Raw genomic sequence first — 17,793 nt, 5'->3', positions numbered from 1 at the left:
GACTCTCGAAAGGACACGACACTTCAAGGGCAACCTATCCTCAGCAGTGGTGTCTCGGGACTGTTTGCCTATCCAGCCATTGATTAGATCTGTTGTATTTTTGACAAGGACAAATCCATACATGCAGTTTTGAGACTAAATACAAGTGGACTCTTAAAGGTGTCAAGTAAGCATTTTTCTGCGTTGAAATGTCAACGTAAACCCGTCGCTCTCCGCTCACCGTGCATACCACTACACGCACTCCTTGTTGCAGCAGTTTTATTAATCTCTTTGTTCTAAAGTCCACACTACTTTTTTTTTCTACTTGCCTAGGCTGTGTGTTGCTAATTGAGGCTTTTACTTTGGGTTACTGACAATGACCACGTTTGTTCCGGAATAGGCAAACATTGTTTAGATCCGCCGCTGGTGACTCTCTGATAATCTTGTTAATGCGTTGTCAGCATTCTGTCAAGTAGCAATTGGCCTTTCAGTAACCTGCTCGCTCAAGTCGGTTTCTCGGGAAACAAATGCAACAAACATTTCTTTGGCATCTATTCCATGAACAGGCAAATGACTTATTTTGGCTTCTTCTACTGTCTTTTCTCTCGTCCTCCATCTCTGTGGAAGCCCTTCGTGAGTCATCACTGCAGGAGTCCTCCAACCAACCAAAAGCCAGCAGTCAGCAACTCCCACTTACATCCCAGAAAAGAAGCGTATGAACAAACGTAGAATCACGCACTGTTTATTCTCATCAAGGCTGACTAGATTACAAAAAAAAAAAAAAAAAAAAAAAAGAAAAGAGAGAGAGGCTGAGTCATTGTGTGAGTGAGGATGAGTGAAGCAGGGGCTTGGACATGACATAATTAGCAGTGTTCCGTGACTTTCACTCAGCCTGGCTTTTGTTTCGGGCACTGAGGGCTTTTCATGTGAAGGGAGGCAGAAGAAGATGCTGAGCAGGCTTCTGTTGGCCAGACTCTACCTTCAACGCCTTCGTAAAACCGTCTGTAACAATTCGAGACATTTGGGGACCTCGAGCGTTTTTACTTTGATGGATTGCAGGAGAGCGAGGCTTTGGTGGTCCGAAGCCTCAGTAAATGGGGAGGGTTGGAGAAGGGAGCGCGGCTTCCATTTAAAAAAAAAAACACTTCATCCAAAATGTCAAAATAAGACAAGAAGTTTATGCATGGCCTGAAACGCAACAAAGCCAAAAAAGCAGCTTACGAGTCATATTAGTCTTAATGTAACTGCTCTCAATTGAACTTTTGAACTATTTTAAGTTGGTAACGTGCATTCATTGGAAAAAAGATGACCTGCGTATATGTGCCAGCGGTGCTGCTACGATGTCTCTCTTCTGTCCAGTTTATGCTTTTAACAGCCACGGAAAAGCCAGCTGATGACCGTACAGTCAGATTGTGTGGGACCTCATCAGAACATGCAGTACTTAAACTCGAACAGGTGTAATTATATTGGGGAAATGCCTTTTATGCATGAATTAGTTTCTTTTTAAAAAAAAAAGAAGTTAATTTCCACTCTAAGAAGCAGAGACTCTTTTTGGGCAGCGTTTTCAATTCACGTCCACGTTTTTCCCTCCTGTGTTTTTAGGGGTGTGCGGTTGTTGCGGGGCTCTAAGGCCTCGCTACAAGAGGCTGGTGGACAACATCTTCCCCGAAGACCCTGAGGTGAGGGACCGCGCTGACAGCTTGCAAGCACATTGTCGACATCGGAGCCAACACCCGAGAGCTCTTGTTTTCATTCATATTTTGTCTTGTCGATCGTGACTCGAGATTACAGTTGTGTTTTGAGAGCACAAATCTAAAAAACGTGTATCTCAAAATGGCATGCTATATTTTGCACTTTGTAAAAGCATATAGTAATAATAGAATTAAATAGAAGATAAAGAATTCAATATTTGTCGGCATCATAATTATGTCACTCCCTGCGGTGTATGGGACTTGGTCATTGGCCGGCAGGTCCTGCAGACACAACGACTGTAAGTGACCCAGTAAGACGCAGTAAAATCAAATATAGTATCGAGAATATTTTCCAGTGAGTTTTGTTATACTACCAGTGTACATGTGTTTTCTGCGGTGTTTGTGTTGCGATGTCCTTCAAGGATGAAAATGTTTTTACATGGAGCTATTTTTTAATTACAAACGCAGATGTGAGGCTCATAACCTCTGGAGAAAATTACTTGATGTGTTGCAGCCTGAAATGTTTGTGGGAGTTCATCGTTAGCCCACTTTAGTTAGTTTGTTAGATGTGGAGTCAACGCGGACAAACGTGGAATTTGCTTCGTTTCCTTGACTTTGACGAGTGCACGTTAAGCCACCAACACAGGAAGTGGAACAAACAGGATTCCTGTCACAATATTTATTCTAAATCGAGTTGCACGTTGCAGGCGCTCCTAAAATATCTTCTTTCTAAATGAGATCACGGCGGTGGGAGGAAAAAAAAAAAAAAAAAACAACCCTTTTTCAGCCTGATGTGATTTCTTCCTCTAGGATGGACTGGTGAAGGCCAACATGGAGAAGCTGACATTTTACGCCCTGTCTGCTCCAGAGAAACTGGACCGTATCGGAGCGTACCTGTCTGAGCGCTTGTCGAGGGACGTGGCCCGGCACAGATACGGGTGAGCGCAGCCCGTCAGTTTTCCAGATCCCTTTCCGGATTGTAAGAGGCTGCATGTCGAGAGAGCGCCACCATTCAACAACTGCCGGAACACAATGCAGTGCGATAGAATACGATTAGTGCCAATGTCAGACAGAAAAAAAGAGAGAGGAAAAAAAAACAAACCAACATTCAACACAGCAGGGCGGGGGATACGTGTGAGAAGTATAAAAAGTCAAGGTGATGCACAAAATAGATGTTGCGGCTCTTTACTACATTACAGGCTGTAGAGACGACGTGGCATCTGTCAAACTGTCCATGGGGACGTTCAAAGACCGACGCTGTATGCTATTTGCAGCTCTACATTTTACGAGAAAAAATGAATATAGTATTAAAAGCGCTGGTTCTCTCTGCACTCGTTTGAATCAAGCTCTCGGAAATGCGGCACTTGTGATGTTTATTGTGTCTGGTCCTCAAGTTACGTGTGCATCGCAATGGAAGCGCTGGACCAGCTGCTGATGGCCTGCCACTGCCAGAGCATCAACCTGTTTGTGGAGAGCTTCCTCAAGATGGTCCGCAAGCTGCTGGAGTCCGACAAACCCAGTCTGCAGATCCTGGGAACCAACTCGGTAAGCTACTACTGCACATTATTCAAGAACACTGATTTAAAGGTAGTTTTTGTCAGTCGGTTCTGACTTTTTTGCACCACGCTAAATAGGGTTGGAGTAGTCGGTCGTAGAAGCAAATCAAAAGAAAGTCAAGCGCAATGTAGTTGTCATTAGTGGGAGCTGTGCGCTTGTTTCTCGTCATGGCTTTCTTGTTGCGGTGCGGTAAAGCCCCACCATGACCCGGTTGGATATATTTTGCCCACCACCATGGCTAGAATGTTTAAAGCAGAAAGCTACGAGAAGATGTGGCAACTATATTTCCAGAGTGAAGTAGTTGTATTTGATTTGGCGCGTTGTTGAATGGTCTCCTATTGTATCAAACCAACTTTTTCTAATACTTGGGATATAATGTCAAATACCAATCCAAATGGTCCGCACATTCCTCAGGTCCATACGTTTTTTTTGGCAAGAGGACTGAAATCATTCCTCCAGCTCATCTAAGTCACGAGCGAAGATCTCCCCCTATTTTTCTCCTCCCGCGCCAGCTCTGTCAACACAACAAATGTGTTTTCTCACAAGCGGGTCTTCCACACAGAGACAACCAATGAGAGGAGCGGAGGCGATCTTAGCCAAATATGGACAAAACGGACACAAAAGTGGGTCAAACAGAAAATCCTCGGTGTGCTCCGTGTGCTGAATTCTTTCTCCCTCGTCTTCTCCTCATTTTGTGATCACACGTTGTATTGTTTCTGCCTTTTATAAATCAGACCAATCCACCAAAGACCGAAATACGTACCTATGAAAAGCCCAAAATGTTGTCGGAATCGTCCACATCCAAGTCTCAAGCGGGCGGCGGATGGACAATACTGAAACTATGGAACCTGTACTTAGATTTTAAAAGTTGTATCACCAACCTCAAACAGTTTGACATGTGCAGAAGCACAGTTGGATGCACCTAATTTTCAAAATAAAGCCACTTTACGACTCCAATGATCACTAAAATATTTGGTACTGGATGGTTCAGACCTGTTGGTTGGGGCGGTGGGGGTGGTTGGGGGGGTGGGGGGTGTCCATTGATCTCGAGGACATTTACTTTCCCCAAATAACAAAAAGCCATCTGTCCTCCGGTGACAGAAGCAGCTCGTCGTTTGCCACCCGCGGGGTCAGCAGAGGACGCCTAACGGAAATGAGGTTAACCGCGTGGCCGTCCACGCAGATTGACGAGGCACGCCACCTCTCGTTAAAATCTTCCTGGCAGGCGTTTTCTCCCAGAGGCTGTGATAACGTCTTCCTTTACGTGTTCATTTTATGGATTTTGTCACCGTTCAAGCAAAAGAAGTCCAACCTCAACACTCCAACACAGCAAGCTTGTCAAATTTGGAGTTGGACCAAAAATCCTCAGGATGTGAATGGGCCTCACTCACTAGTCCTCATTTCAGACAGCATCAAGGGATTAACTGTGGGTGTGTGTGTTTAGCTCTTTCCTTTGGCTGAAATTGAAGAATATGGACCAGAATATCCTCAATTGAAGCATTAAGTCATTCACTGCCTCGGTCGTTTATGTTCTTCAACTGCAACCCAACCCAACTGTTTATTGCCACCGACGAATGTTCAGTTGAAACCAGGAGTTTATATACAATGTGCAAAAACATATTTTGTCTCATTGTCTGAAGTCAAATCAGGTTGAACCTCTCTTACTTGAGGTAAGTTAGGATCACCATAATTCTTTAATTTAGGTGAATGCCACGATAATGACAGAGATTTTTTTTTTTTTTAGAGAATTTTCTAGGTTTTATACATGAGCTGACAATGTGAATTAATTGATAGCACATGTGGGGATGTATTGAAGGCCACAGCTCAATAACTCTGCTTCCTTATTTGGAATCATGGGAAAATTAAAAGAAATCAGAGAGAGAATTGTGGCTAATCCTTGGGTGCAATTTTCAAACGCTTGAAGCTGCCACGTTTATCTGTTCAAACTTGTATTTTTCTTGTTCTTTTCCATTCCCGGTGGCTCGATAGGAGTCTTAAGTCAGAGCTGGCATTGGCCAACACTATGGAAGCAAAAGGACAAGAATTTGAATTCACGTGGTACTGATATCGTTCATTTGAGTTCATCTGTTTGTGCTTTCTCTGCAAGGAACTGTCAGACAATATATTGACTGCTATGCTATACACGAGCTTTTTTTTTTTTTTTTTTAACAATCGGACTGATTTGATGCGCTGTGATTGGTATCGTACTTTTGAGGTCACAATTTACAAGGCGCTCTGAATGAAGTCGTGCTAGTCTAGACTTGGAAGACGTGCTTATCATTTGTCAAATGTTTCACGTGAATGCTTTGTTTGCGGTTGAATTTCATTTTACACTGATGCAGTGCAAAAAGGGAGCCGTCAGTCGCTGTTCTGAAGCAAACTTGGACCAGGGAGGGTTGGAATGACTGCAGGACTTAACCCAGTTTTCCGGACTACGGCACAGTGCAGCCGATTCCTGGGGGCACGACTTCGTGTTTAGCTCACTCACGTTTACCTACATAAGCTGTGAGTTTTTAGGCCATGTACTTTGCCATGCAATACTGCTGCTGCTGCTACTACTACTACTACCAGCGCTGTCGGGTACGATTGAGTCAGCTGATATGTGAAAGCTTGCAGTAATTGAGAGCAGGAGCAGGTCTGGTCTCACTTTGCTTAATTCTTACAAGGACACTTAATGACATTTTTTTCAAATCAATGCCAAAGTACATTTTATCCATATAGCGATGGCTTGTTTTGTTGTGTTGTCGGTAATATCCCTCATGTGTACCGCAACTCGCCTCCCACATCACAGCTTATTAATTGGAGAGGGATGCGATGCTGAATGTCAGGAATGTTTGAACAAGGTCCTTTTGTGGTATCGTTGGAGCCCCCCCCCTGCTGCAGCCGCTTTTCACTGCCAATTAGATTTTGTGTGACTCGGTTTTGATGCTAATTTAGATATTCAACTTTACTTTTTGAAGGACTATTTTTATTACGGTTCATCACACATAAAAAAAAAAAAAAACCAAACCCCCGCTATCTTATCCAAGGACCTCTTGAGTCGGCGAGTAGGAATCGTTGCTTGATCACTTTGTTGCTCTTTTACTGCAGTTCGTGAAATTTGCCAACATAGAGGAGGACACGCCCTCCTACCATCGCAGTTACGACTTCTTCGTGTCCCGCTTCAGCGAGATGTGCCACTCCAGTTACGAGGACCCCGACATCCGAACCAAGTGAGTGGATTGACTTTCCAACACTGAGTCGGGGTATCCGGATACTGCAGTGCTGTGAAACAGTAACGGCCTCCTCCTCAAATTCTTATATTTTTGGATTAGTTTCCCCCACCCTCAAACAAATGCAAATATACAAACATGACCCAATTATTGAGGAAAAAAAATACGCAAAAGTTACCAGTCCTTGTAAGGGCTTGCTGTTCCCATCGTGTGTGATGTATTCGAAATGAGCAACATGCCACACCACACACACACACACAAAAATCTGTCTTTGTAGCAACTTTGGGCGGCAGCATGGATGCTGACATCGCACATTGTGCGATGGTTTCAAATTGAAGTTTAGGTGGATTAGTAAGGCCTGTTTTTACAGATCTTTGCCGATGCCTGAAATCCTTTTTCTGGATTCCCTTCCAAATCTCACATTGCTCGCTCCTCGTGGCTTTTAGGATCCGAATGGCGGGCATCAAGGGCCTTCAGGGCGTTGTGAGGAAGACCGTGAACGATGAGCTTCAAGCCAACATCTGGGACCCTCAGCACATGGACAAGATCGTCCCGTCGCTGCTCTTCAACCTGCAGAGTAGCGAGCGCACAGAGAGGTTAGAGTTGCCCAATGTGCTCGCGGCGGTTCCTCGAATTGACTGCGCCGAGGTCACGTGTGCAGTAGAGAAATCTCAGGGCACCAAACAAAACCATAACAAAAAGAATATACAGCGGTAGCCGTCTCCTGATCGATTAGTTTTGCTTTGTGTCGCCAGCAAAAATGACTTCATAAAACCAAACAAAATTCAATTTCTGTATTGCGTGCAACCTCTTCATTCTAGTCGTCTGCTAGCTTTGTGCTAACACGCAGCGCAAAGCACCTTAGACGCATGGAATGGAATGATCACGTTGTGACCGTCTTTATCTCTATTACGGATTAATTATTACTACCCTTGCGCACACCGGAAGGAGCAGCACGATGTCCATTTAAATCAAGCAAGAGAGCGTCTCATTTGTTGTAAATAAATCATAATTGTTGGACCAATTTAGTGAAAGTGGTGATTTTCTTGTGGCGCACACGGTGTGCTATCATGGCACAAGAATATATCGTGGCAGAGCGGTCAGTAATAAAGTTAAACAAAAGCTTGCCGCGGCACGTTTTTCAGGTGATGTTTTTGACGGGCAGTGTTGTCGCTTCCTCATGTCTGTTTTTTTAGGCCTTAGTTATCAAAGTGCAAGTATCACACGTTACTCGGCACACTGACTTTGACCGGAAATAGTGCACTGAATCAAAAATGGAAGATTTTCACAAGCTAACAAGAGGAGGAAAGGCAAAAGATGGCAAAACTGAAACGAAGAGGGGAAAAAAATGCAGAGGCACACGCCTCTCCTCTTTCTTCTCGTAGGCCTGTGTATCCGTGAGCTTGTATCCTGCTGCCCCTCCTCAATTTCCCGTCACAGCGAGTTTAGCAAGTCACTGGCAATAACACGACGCAAACCGGCACATTCGGCTCAGTGTGTCATTACTGGAGGCTCGCAGATGGCGCTGGTTATCTATTAATCCCCGCGCACGTGTGCGAGCTCCTCAACTTCAGACTTTCAAAATGTTAACAAAAAAACCCCACAATTTGTTTGTGTACTTATTTCAGTCACGGCTTTTGAGGTGATTCTTATCTTAATCAAATGCCAAATGTTTGAGCTTTGAGGTAACATGGACAAGGAGTGAAATATGGAGGAGGTAATGCTCGGGTGGAATTTGAACTCGAGCACCTTCGAGCTAACGTTTTGTTTCATCTAGTGGTGTTTTTCTTCTTCCATCGTCTCCTGAACCTTTCCTCCCTGTGCACCTCTCCGTCCCACTCCAATCACCAGCCGGTCCCCCTCCCCGCTGCAGGCGTCAGACAAGGAGAAAGAGAGCCCGGTGGAGCTGACGGAGCGCTGCTTCAGGGAGCTGCTGGGCCGAGCCGCCTACGGAAACATTAAGAATGCTGTCACTCCTGTGCTCATGTAAGCTGACGTCCGTATTCTGGATCTTGTCTTTGCTCTTCGAATTCCAAACTCCACAGCTTTGTATTAAATTGAACTCAGCAAGTTTCTCCCTCATTTCCATTCTCCTCATCTCCCCTGCTGTGATTGAACACCGTTTTCCATCAATTACCGCCCTGGTATTTGTCTGCTGTCATTTTTTTTCTCACTTCCTCCCCGTTGGGCACTGCACGTCGCAGCTGCGGTGTTGCCAGTTGCAAAGCAGAAGTCACCTTGATGCTCTTTGATCGATTGTGCAGAACATCTCTTTAGCGTTGATGAGCCGTTTATGTCACTCTGCGGCCCGCAAAGAGGACGGCGGTGGCTTAGAAATGCCATAATAATTTGAGCAGATGAGTAATTACTGAAATCTTTATTCCTCGTGTGTCCCTCTGAAGGCACCTCGACAATCACTCTCTCTGGCAGGGAAAGACCTTTGCTGTGCGTTGCTTTAAAATCATCATGTACTCCATTCAGGTAAGTGCTACACTGACGGCCTATTGTAACAATGGAAAGAGAACGTTACGGGACACATTTAGCACCACATGAACAGAAATCGCTGTCTGTTGTACGTAAATATCTCTTTTGATATGTCAAAGCGTTATGACGTTGTTAACCTGGTAAAAGGATTCCAAAAATTTCACTACAGCGTCATTAAGGACAAAGCTATATTGAGCAGTTGTGTTGTTGGATGCGTAGATTAGCATAAAGGATACTAACACAGGAGTTGGCTGTGAATATTAGTGCAAATGGTTCCTTATATTTACCCTGTGATTGGTTGGCGACCAGTTCAGGGTGTACCCCGCCTCTAGTATAGCTATCAAGTCTATAGTCAGGAGAAGTGGTACAGAAAATGGGTGGATGGATCATTATCCGTGCCAAATTTGGGGATCTTTCATGGCACGTGGTTGGGAATCGGTGAACTAATCAATTCCGATGTTTGGGCATCCCTCAGAAATCCTTACTCGAGCCTCTTTTCCCCCTCAATATCGGAGCGGTATGTTGGACAGCAGCAATATTTCATTTTATACTTTGTCTCCTCCTGATTGGTGCAGTCACAGCACTCCCACTTGGTCATCCAGCAACTTCTCGGTCATCTGGACGCCAACAGCAAGAATTCGGCCACCATTCGAGCTGGGATAGTTGAGGTTTTGCTGGAGGCCGCCGCCATCGCAGCCAGCGGCTCAGTCGGTAAGAAGATTAGATCGGCGCGGAACCTGGATGCGCCCGGTTTGTTGCTGACTGTGTTTGTGCGTGCTTTGCAGGGCCCACCGTGCTGGAAGTCTTCAACACCCTGCTGCGACAGCTCCGTCTGAGCGTGGACTACGAGCTGACCGGTTCCTACGATGGCAACACCAACATCGGCACCAAGATCATCAAAGCTCACGAGGAGAGGCAACTGCAGGAGGCTGTCATCAGAACCATCGGTGAGTGGATTTCTGTGCCGTCTTTGAATCTCGCGTGGATACGTTGGACTTGTGGTTAGGGGTAAGATGGACCACCTCAAGACATTTTGTTTGCTTTTATTTCATTTCTGTGTGGAACGTTTTTTTTTTTTTTTGGACCAACCACTCCCTCCCTCGCGTCTTTCAGGTTCCTTTGCCAACACTTTACCGACCTACCAGAGATCTGAAGTCATGCTCTTCATCATGGGCAAGATCCCCGTACCTGGTGTTCACCCGCTGCTACCATCTTCAGGCTCTGTGTATGCAGCTTCGATGCTTACAAATATCCTAGTTATTTTTCATTTTATTTTATTTTGAAAAACAGCAGTATCTTGAGATATGAGTTTAATTTGTTCCAAAATGTTGTCATCTGTATTCTTAAAAAAAAATGCTCTCTGAGTATTTTATGACCTTTCCACGTGTTGCTCAATGTTTGTGTCCAAAAATCCTTCGCGATACTGTAAGAGCACGACAATCGATGCTACTTGTTCGCATTTTCTTGGCTTTTCTCATCATGTGTTCAAATTGGCGTTTAGCTAATGGACTTATAAAGGGTGTCCCAAAAAAATGTATGAACAAAAGTGACTGTAAACGTGGTGTTTATTGTCATTTGAATATTTTTTAACATGTTATAGAATTTACAAATTATCATTAAAGTTCGTATCCATTTTTTTGGGGGACATCCTGTATATAGGCTGAGCTACGTGCTTGTCTGGAGTGCGCAAAGTGGAATTCTCGACACTGTTTTTTTTTTTTTTTTTTTAAGAATTGGCGAAACAGTGCTTTGAATTCACTGCCACGGCTCAATGTGGGTACCCCGAGTTTTCGCTCGGAAGTTAAACGCAATAAATTGGCCGAACAATGGCTCGTTTTTCGCGGAAGTTATAAGCCAAGTCACTCGTATCTCAAGGCACCACTGTATCTATTTTGGCCTAAATGTTTGTGAAGTTAGCAGTTTGCATACTTTTTCAGGCCTGAAGGTACAAGGATGATTCAGGTGATGTTACTAAAGTCCTTGGTCCAGGTAAGTCTGCAACTCTGCTTGTTTAATCCAGTAAACAGTATAATAATGGCTGCAACTAATCCATTATCGGGATGTTACGAGACTGTTTGCATTTCTTTGTGCAGGTGACTGCTGGTTTCCAGACCACCAACATGCTTACAGCTCTGCCAAGCTCCTTCCTGGAGCCTCTGCTCTCGTTCTCCCTCACCGAAGACCCCGAGGTCCGGCTCCTGGTGCTCCAAATCCTCCTCAGTCTCATCGACAGGCATGACAACCGGCTCAAATTCTCCAACATAAGGTGTGCATCTGTGTGACGCTTAAGTCACCCGCTTGGACAGCGGGCAAAGTTCGGTGTTGTAAAACTTAGTGGATCAACCTCCCTGTGATTTTGCTTTGCAGCATTATCACGGACATCTCCGTGCTCAAGATTAAAGTGGACAAGTGCTCCAGACAGGACAACTTGTTTATGAAAAAGGTGGCTGACTGACGAGGATGGAATTTGGAGTGTTACATGTTGTGTTTGACCGAGTCTTCTTGAACGCTTTCCTTCCGTCCGCAGCACGGCCAGCAGCTCTATCGACACATCTACCTGGGCTGCAAAGAGCAGAGTAGCGGCCGGCGGCACTACGAGAGTCTCTTCGCTCTGCTCGGCCTTCTCAGCGTCGAGCTCGCCAACGAAGAAGTGGTCGTTGACCTCATTCGTCTGGCGCTCGCTCTGCAGGTGTGGATGGAATGCAAGAAAATGTTGTGTGCAGCTGGAGTTACAGTTGGTGTTACATGCAATGTGCAGGCGTTTAAAAGAAAACAAACAAAAAGAACATTAAAATTATTATTTCATATGATAAGTATGTCAGATGAGCTTATTTGACAAATGACAGAATGTACAACGGAAGTACCTAAAGCTGCTATTGAATGATCTGTAAATTTCTAACTTAATCCCAAGAGGTGATTGTTTGCAATATTCTTATGGGCATTGAGCGTGAAGTATGAATTGGTAGCATAAATGCAGCACATGGAAGTTCACGTCACTTGTAGTTTGCTTAGGTTGACAAATTGTTGCAGGACTTTCTCTGTACAATACACATACCCTGCAAAAAAACTCAACGGTGGTAAAAATTAAAAATGTCAGCTGTGTGTGGCTTGTCATCAAGGATCCTTTCTAGATTCTATTTTCCAACCCGGAGGTGGTAAAAGCAACGTAGGTTATAAGAAGTCAGTGTTTCACAACCTTTATTGAGCCAAGGTGCACATTTTTTCATGAGAAAAATCTCACGATGCGCCACCAGACCAAAAACTGATCAATTATGGACCTTGTCTCAATATACTCACATTTGTTTACTCAGTGTGTGCGTGCCATTCTCTTGGCTATTTTGTGATTATGATGTTATGATTTCCCACGGCACACAGCGGTTGTGAGTCACTATGCAGTATTGATGAATTCTGACGTTCTTCTCTTTTTACAATGTAAAATTAGTGTGGGCGTTCCACAGGGGTCCTTACTAAATCCACTCCTCCCCCAATGCAGGACCTGGCTGTGTCCACCGATGAGGCGCTTCCCGTTTTCAACCGTTGTGCGGTGCACGCGCTCGCCGCCGCCTACCTCAATCTTATCTGCCAGCTCACCACTGTCCCGGCCTTCTGCCAGCACATACACGAGGTCAGTTGGGCTTCTGTTCAGCATCTGTTGTCGATAAATTGTACTTTTTTTTTTTTTTTTTTACACGCACGTCGCTCCTCTCCTCCTCAGGTGATCGAAGTGAGGCAGAAAGAAAGCCCTTACCTGTTGCCCGAGGATGTCTTTATTGACGTGCCCCGGTACGTCCACCCCGCATTCGTTCCCCGACGCTTTGCATTTAATTTGACATCTCTGCTTAACCCTTTGCCAGACTCCCCTCGTCGCTCGACAAGGTGGAAGGCGACGTGCTGTTCCTCCAGTCCAAGATCACGGAAGTTCTCGGGGGCAGCGGTTACAACACCGAGCGACTGGCGACCCCCTACGTCCCTCAGTATACGGGTGTGGAAGTTTTTTGAAAATGTTTCCCAGTTGTCAGAATAACTCGTGTGATATTCTGATTCCTCGCCGGTGATGTCATGGAGTGAGAAACTGTGGGTGTGGTCATGATGTAAATGAGCCCTAACCCTAACCTGTTAAGTAAACACCACGGCAGAGTTTCCATATAATGTTGAGAAATAAGAGATCACAATTAATTTCACACTCAATGAGTGGGAAAGAACACCAGAAACCTAAATATTTCTTTACATTAAAAAAAAAGTCAATCTCCTCCTCCTCAGATCTGATTTTTTTTTTTACATTGCTGCTCTACTTGTTTGTTTAGATGAGGACCGCCTGTCAAAGAGGAAGAGCATCGGGGAGACAATCTCGCTTCAAGTTGAAGTGGAGTCCCGAAACAGTCCAGAAAAAGAGGAGGTAAGAGGCCAAACTCCTTTTTAACGAATTGCGGCAACCCACGCAATGACTTTGCAAGATGATTCCGTCATCACTTCCATCGCGTAACACCTTTGGGTCCCGCTTCGACTGGAATCGCTGCATCTGTTTCTGTTTTGGCAGCGGACTCCAGCTGAGGAAATCACCTTTGAAACCTTGAAGAACGCCATCGGTATGTCCACTCGGTCACTCAGCTTTCCCCAAGCCCAGTGCAAATTCCTCCATCCATCCCATTTCTGAGCCGCTTGTCCTCACGAGGGTGGCGGGAGTGCCGAAGTCTATCCCGGCTATCGTCGGGCAGGAAGTGGGGTACGCCCTGAGCTGGTCGCCAGCCGGTCACAGGGCACATGGAGACGCTCACAATCACGCCGACAGATCACTTTAGAGTCTCAAATTGATGCATGTCTTTGGGATTTGGGAGGAAAGCGGAGTGCCCACCTGGAGAAAAGCCCCACAGGTACGGGAAGGACATGCAAGATCCACACAGGCGGGTCCGGGATCGAACCCGGCACCTCAGAACTGTGAGGCCAATGCTGCAACCCGCCCCTTGTGCAAATAGTTTGAGAAAAACAATGAACGGGAAGACCATCACAGACGATTCCTATTGAATTTGGCCGATTTGGACATGTTTCTTCACAGAAAACAAACCGGTTATTCATCCAAATCTTGAATGGCTGTAGTGGAAGCTTCAATGTCAACTTATGATATTACCTTAACATGACTGCTTTAATTTTTATAGCGGGTGTTGAGTATTTGACGAGTATGTATGGAATTTGGCCTTGTTGATCTCTGAATAGGTCAGGGTTTCCACGATGTTTGTTATGGCGATACATGATTGATTTTGGTACGTTTACATTTGGGGAAACGCTGGTATAAAATTGCCTCCCAAAGGAGAGCTGAGGCCAATTCTTTTCATTTTTATGTTGACTTAAAACGACTTGTCAGACATCTAATTAATGATGGCTGATCTCCAGTCGTCAGTCGTATGGGAAAAAAAAACAGACCAGTATTTTATATAATCCTGGTGTAAGTGTATGAGCACAACTCTACATATATGCAGTCATGCGTACTATACATTAGGAAAATGTGAACTTTTTTTTCCCCCCTATACCTATGAATAATGCGCAGTATAGATTTTTGGTGGGGTTAAAAAACAGGCATTATACACAAGAAATCAGTAAGTTACATATGGATTTCGTTTCCATTTATTAGACTGTTGGGTCAGCTCATCTCGTCGTCATATTTATTGCATCGTTAATGGCTTTAAGACCTTTGAGATTCAAATCCCGAACCTCAGAACTGTGAGTCAGACATGCTAACCTCTTGTCCACCCCAGATAATAAGTTGAGTATCAGATCCAGATTCTACTGCCTGCAAATCAAAGACAAAGATTTTATTTTTTTAAATCTTCTGATGTTATGCCCATGTGTTTTCAGTCCACGGGAAAAATGAACTAATTGGCCCAGTCGTTCCATTTTGGGAGTGTAATTCATAAGTCGCCGGATCACAAAGCACTCTCGGCCTGACTCATATGGCAGCGGTGCAGAAAGTCCAAGTCATACTTAATGTAAAGGCCTCTCTATGATGAACCAACCAAGCAAGCAACCTCAAATGAGGCCACTTGCAATTCTGAGAACAATACGGGAAGACTTTAAATTGTCCATCGTGAACGGAGCCCGGATGAGTGCAAGCGCGATAGAAAATGGACGGATGGATGATATTGGGGGGTGGGGGGGGGGGAGACGACAAGCCTCTCTCGTAGCTGAACCGGTCGGCAAGCGTTTGCCCGCACCTGAGGGATTCTTTTCTCGTTTGTCCCCCCCAAGTGGACAGCGTGGGCATGGAGGAGCAGGAGCGGGAGCGGAGGAGGCAAGTGGTGGAAAAGTTCCAGAAAGCTCCGTTTGAGGAAATCGCTGCCCACTGCGGCGCTCGGGTAATACGGCAGATTCATGTGCTTTCCACACACGTCCTTTTGTTTTCCTCCCTCACGCGATGTTTTTCTCGTCTTGTCGCGCTCAGGCCACGCTGCTGCAGAGCAAACTCAACCAGATCTTTGAGATCACGATCAGGTGAGCCGCGGAGACGGTTTGCATCCATCCATCCATCCGTTTCCGGGACGATGACGACAACCGCGATCTCTTCTTCTCAGGCCGCCGCCGAGCCCGTCCGGGACCGTATCGTCCGGCTACGGCCAGAACCAGACTCGCTCGGTCCCCATCTACGAGATGAAGTTTCCTGACCTTTGCGTGTACTGAGACGCCGCAGTTCCCGAACTCTTCGTTGACCCTTTTGGGGAAACCGCAGCAGCTGGAGATGTTGGGGGTTTTTTTTTTGGGGGGGGGGGCGAAGGGTCGAAAAAAAAACATGCGGCTGCTGCAAAAACAAGCCACTTTCTTCCTCTAGCTCGCCGTGTAGGAATGTGTTGGACAATCCTTTTCGTCTTCTGCACTGATTTTGTTAGCCCTTTTTTTTTTTTTTTTTTTTTTTCTTAGATTGAGCCAAAAGTGCTTTCGATCATCCCACGCGGCCATTGTTTTACCCTTATTTATTATTCTCCCAATACTTTTTAATAACAAGTCTCCCCGAAGCTCGACAAAAGGAAGGCTGACGTCGTATAAATGTGTACATACAGAGAACTCTATAAATCTTTAAGCTCCTGTACAGCCAAGGAGTACGCGCGTGGAGGTATGTGTATATACAGTAATGTATGAGCTCCAATTTTAACTGTTGTTCGTGACCATCTCGTCTTTAGCTGGTACAATATTTTTTGTCAGCGCCAAATTAAAATACGTAGCTGGTGCCCTTGTAAATCCTGAAAAATCTGAAATGTTCCCGTTCTGTCCCCGCTCCGGTTTTCTCGGAGTGGAGATTTGTGGTGTTGCCATAGCGCTCTGACTCACGATGCGTGGGCTGACGCCTCCGTGCTGTGGCATCTTTCCTTCTCTAAGCCATCTCCAGTATGTGTGTGTGTAATAAACGAGTCGCAGGTAGTGTAACGCGTGAAACATCAAACCGCTCATGAAGTCCATAACTGTTCATGTTTTTTGGATCGTGGACGCAAAACCAAGGGCAAATGAATCAGCTTGTGGTGAGCGCATAAAAAGCACCACAAAAGAAGAAAAACGTTCTAACAGCAAACGAAACCCTTGCCTGGCCGTCACCTGTTGGTAGCAGTTCTTGTATCTGTTTGGATTGTGGCGGTGGAAGGCAGTGAAAGGTTCGAGTCCATCTTTACTGTTTTAAAGCCAATGGAGCATTTTCGTCACGGGCCAGATTGTAGTTATGGTTTCCCTCAGAGGGTTGTTATGACTGTGAAGACATGAAATTGTTTAATTGCCTCGTCATATTTACACATGAAATTTAGGAACTAGTTTTGGAATCAAATCAGGAGTAACAAACATGCTTGCAATATCTCAATCTTATCATTATGCTCCCACAATTTGAAATTTTAGAACAGATTTTAAGAATGATGGAAGTTGTTACACGTGATTTGCCTTCGGGGGACGCACAAAATCATGTGGCGGTCCTGATCTGGCCCTCGGGCCTTGAGTTTGACGCCTGTTCAATAGCGCACGGGGAATAGGCGACTGGGATGAGTAACTTGCCCAAAGCAAGCAACGCCTGAACCCACAGTCCGAGTCGTGGTGGTGGTGCAACAGAGTGGAAGGTTTTGGTCCGGCCAAGTCAACGTCGCCAGACTTCAACCCCAGAGAGTATGCGTTTTACCCGGTTAAAAAAACAAAGCTACAGTCAAGTGTGAAACCATCCCAAAACAACCGACTACCGAAAGAGGCTACAGCAGAAGTCTCAGCAAAGTGAGAATGGCCAAGTTTGTCGAAAAGGGAAAAGCCTGTGGGCCGACGCCTGTCGGTAGCAGCCGTGTGCTCTGTGCTCTGCGCTCTGCGCGTGGATAAACGGTTTCCATTGTCGTGGTGCTGTCGGCGTTCATCTGTTATCTGCCGCTCGACGCCGTTTTCCTGGTCGGCCGTCAAACGGACATCCTCACATGTTTGTGCGGTTACGTTCCTCTACTCTGTCTGTCGTCTCTTTTTTTTTTATTGTTTGCGCTTGGCAGTCGTGTCCAGCGACTCTTCGGCGGTCCAAGTCGTCTACGAAGCTTCCCGAGGGGGATGCGATGGTGTCATTCCTCCGCGTAGTTACGGATAGCCTTGCTCGCGCGGGTCCAAAATTCACTCGGTCAACTTTGCACTTTAAAATCCGGGGGAGACCCGAGACGGACGTTTTTGGGGACGTGAGTGGACGGAAAGCCTTGGCGCTCGCTGGTTCCGAACCGACGTTGCATGCTCCTACTATGTGTTAGTGCTCCAATAAAAGTTGACAGTCGACCACAATCATTTTGGTTGCATTCTCGTCTTTTTCCAGTCCCACTCGGCACCGCGACGTGAAGGGGAATTTATTTGAATGTACTGAGCAAAAAGGAAATGGCAGGTTTTTG

The 17,793-nt window shown here is 45.5% G+C and overlaps 1 protein-coding gene across 1 annotated transcript in view; it reads left to right on the top strand.

Annotated features, from left to right (window-relative positions):
• The window catches only part of LOC133497009 (protein EFR3 homolog B), a 24,957-nt gene extending 7,164 nt beyond the window's left edge, over positions 1-17,793 (top strand). The window contains exons 2-23 of the mRNA XM_061813151.1: positions 1,582-1,658; positions 2,481-2,608; positions 3,065-3,215; positions 6,318-6,439; positions 6,886-7,035; positions 8,291-8,425; positions 8,842-8,920; positions 9,499-9,634; positions 9,709-9,870; positions 10,037-10,148; positions 10,861-10,912; positions 11,017-11,189; positions 11,291-11,366; positions 11,451-11,612; positions 12,417-12,548; positions 12,639-12,706; positions 12,778-12,905; positions 13,228-13,319; positions 13,461-13,509; positions 15,164-15,270; positions 15,357-15,406; positions 15,487-17,793. Coding sequence (XP_061669135.1) covers positions 1,582-1,658; positions 2,481-2,608; positions 3,065-3,215; positions 6,318-6,439; positions 6,886-7,035; positions 8,291-8,425; positions 8,842-8,920; positions 9,499-9,634; positions 9,709-9,870; positions 10,037-10,148; positions 10,861-10,912; positions 11,017-11,189; positions 11,291-11,366; positions 11,451-11,612; positions 12,417-12,548; positions 12,639-12,706; positions 12,778-12,905; positions 13,228-13,319; positions 13,461-13,509; positions 15,164-15,270; positions 15,357-15,406; positions 15,487-15,592 — 2,447 coding nt within the window. The 3' untranslated portion in view covers positions 15,593-17,793. The remainder of the gene's footprint in view (positions 1-1,581; positions 1,659-2,480; positions 2,609-3,064; positions 3,216-6,317; positions 6,440-6,885; positions 7,036-8,290; positions 8,426-8,841; positions 8,921-9,498; positions 9,635-9,708; positions 9,871-10,036; positions 10,149-10,860; positions 10,913-11,016; positions 11,190-11,290; positions 11,367-11,450; positions 11,613-12,416; positions 12,549-12,638; positions 12,707-12,777; positions 12,906-13,227; positions 13,320-13,460; positions 13,510-15,163; positions 15,271-15,356; positions 15,407-15,486) is intronic.

This window comes from Syngnathoides biaculeatus, chromosome 23 (assembly GCF_019802595.1).
Source record: "Syngnathoides biaculeatus isolate LvHL_M chromosome 23, ASM1980259v1, whole genome shotgun sequence".
Lineage (NCBI taxonomy): Eukaryota > Metazoa > Chordata > Actinopteri > Syngnathiformes > Syngnathidae > Syngnathoides > Syngnathoides biaculeatus.
Note: the sequence above shows the minus strand (reverse complement) of the source record. Positions and strands in the feature narration are given on the sequence as shown.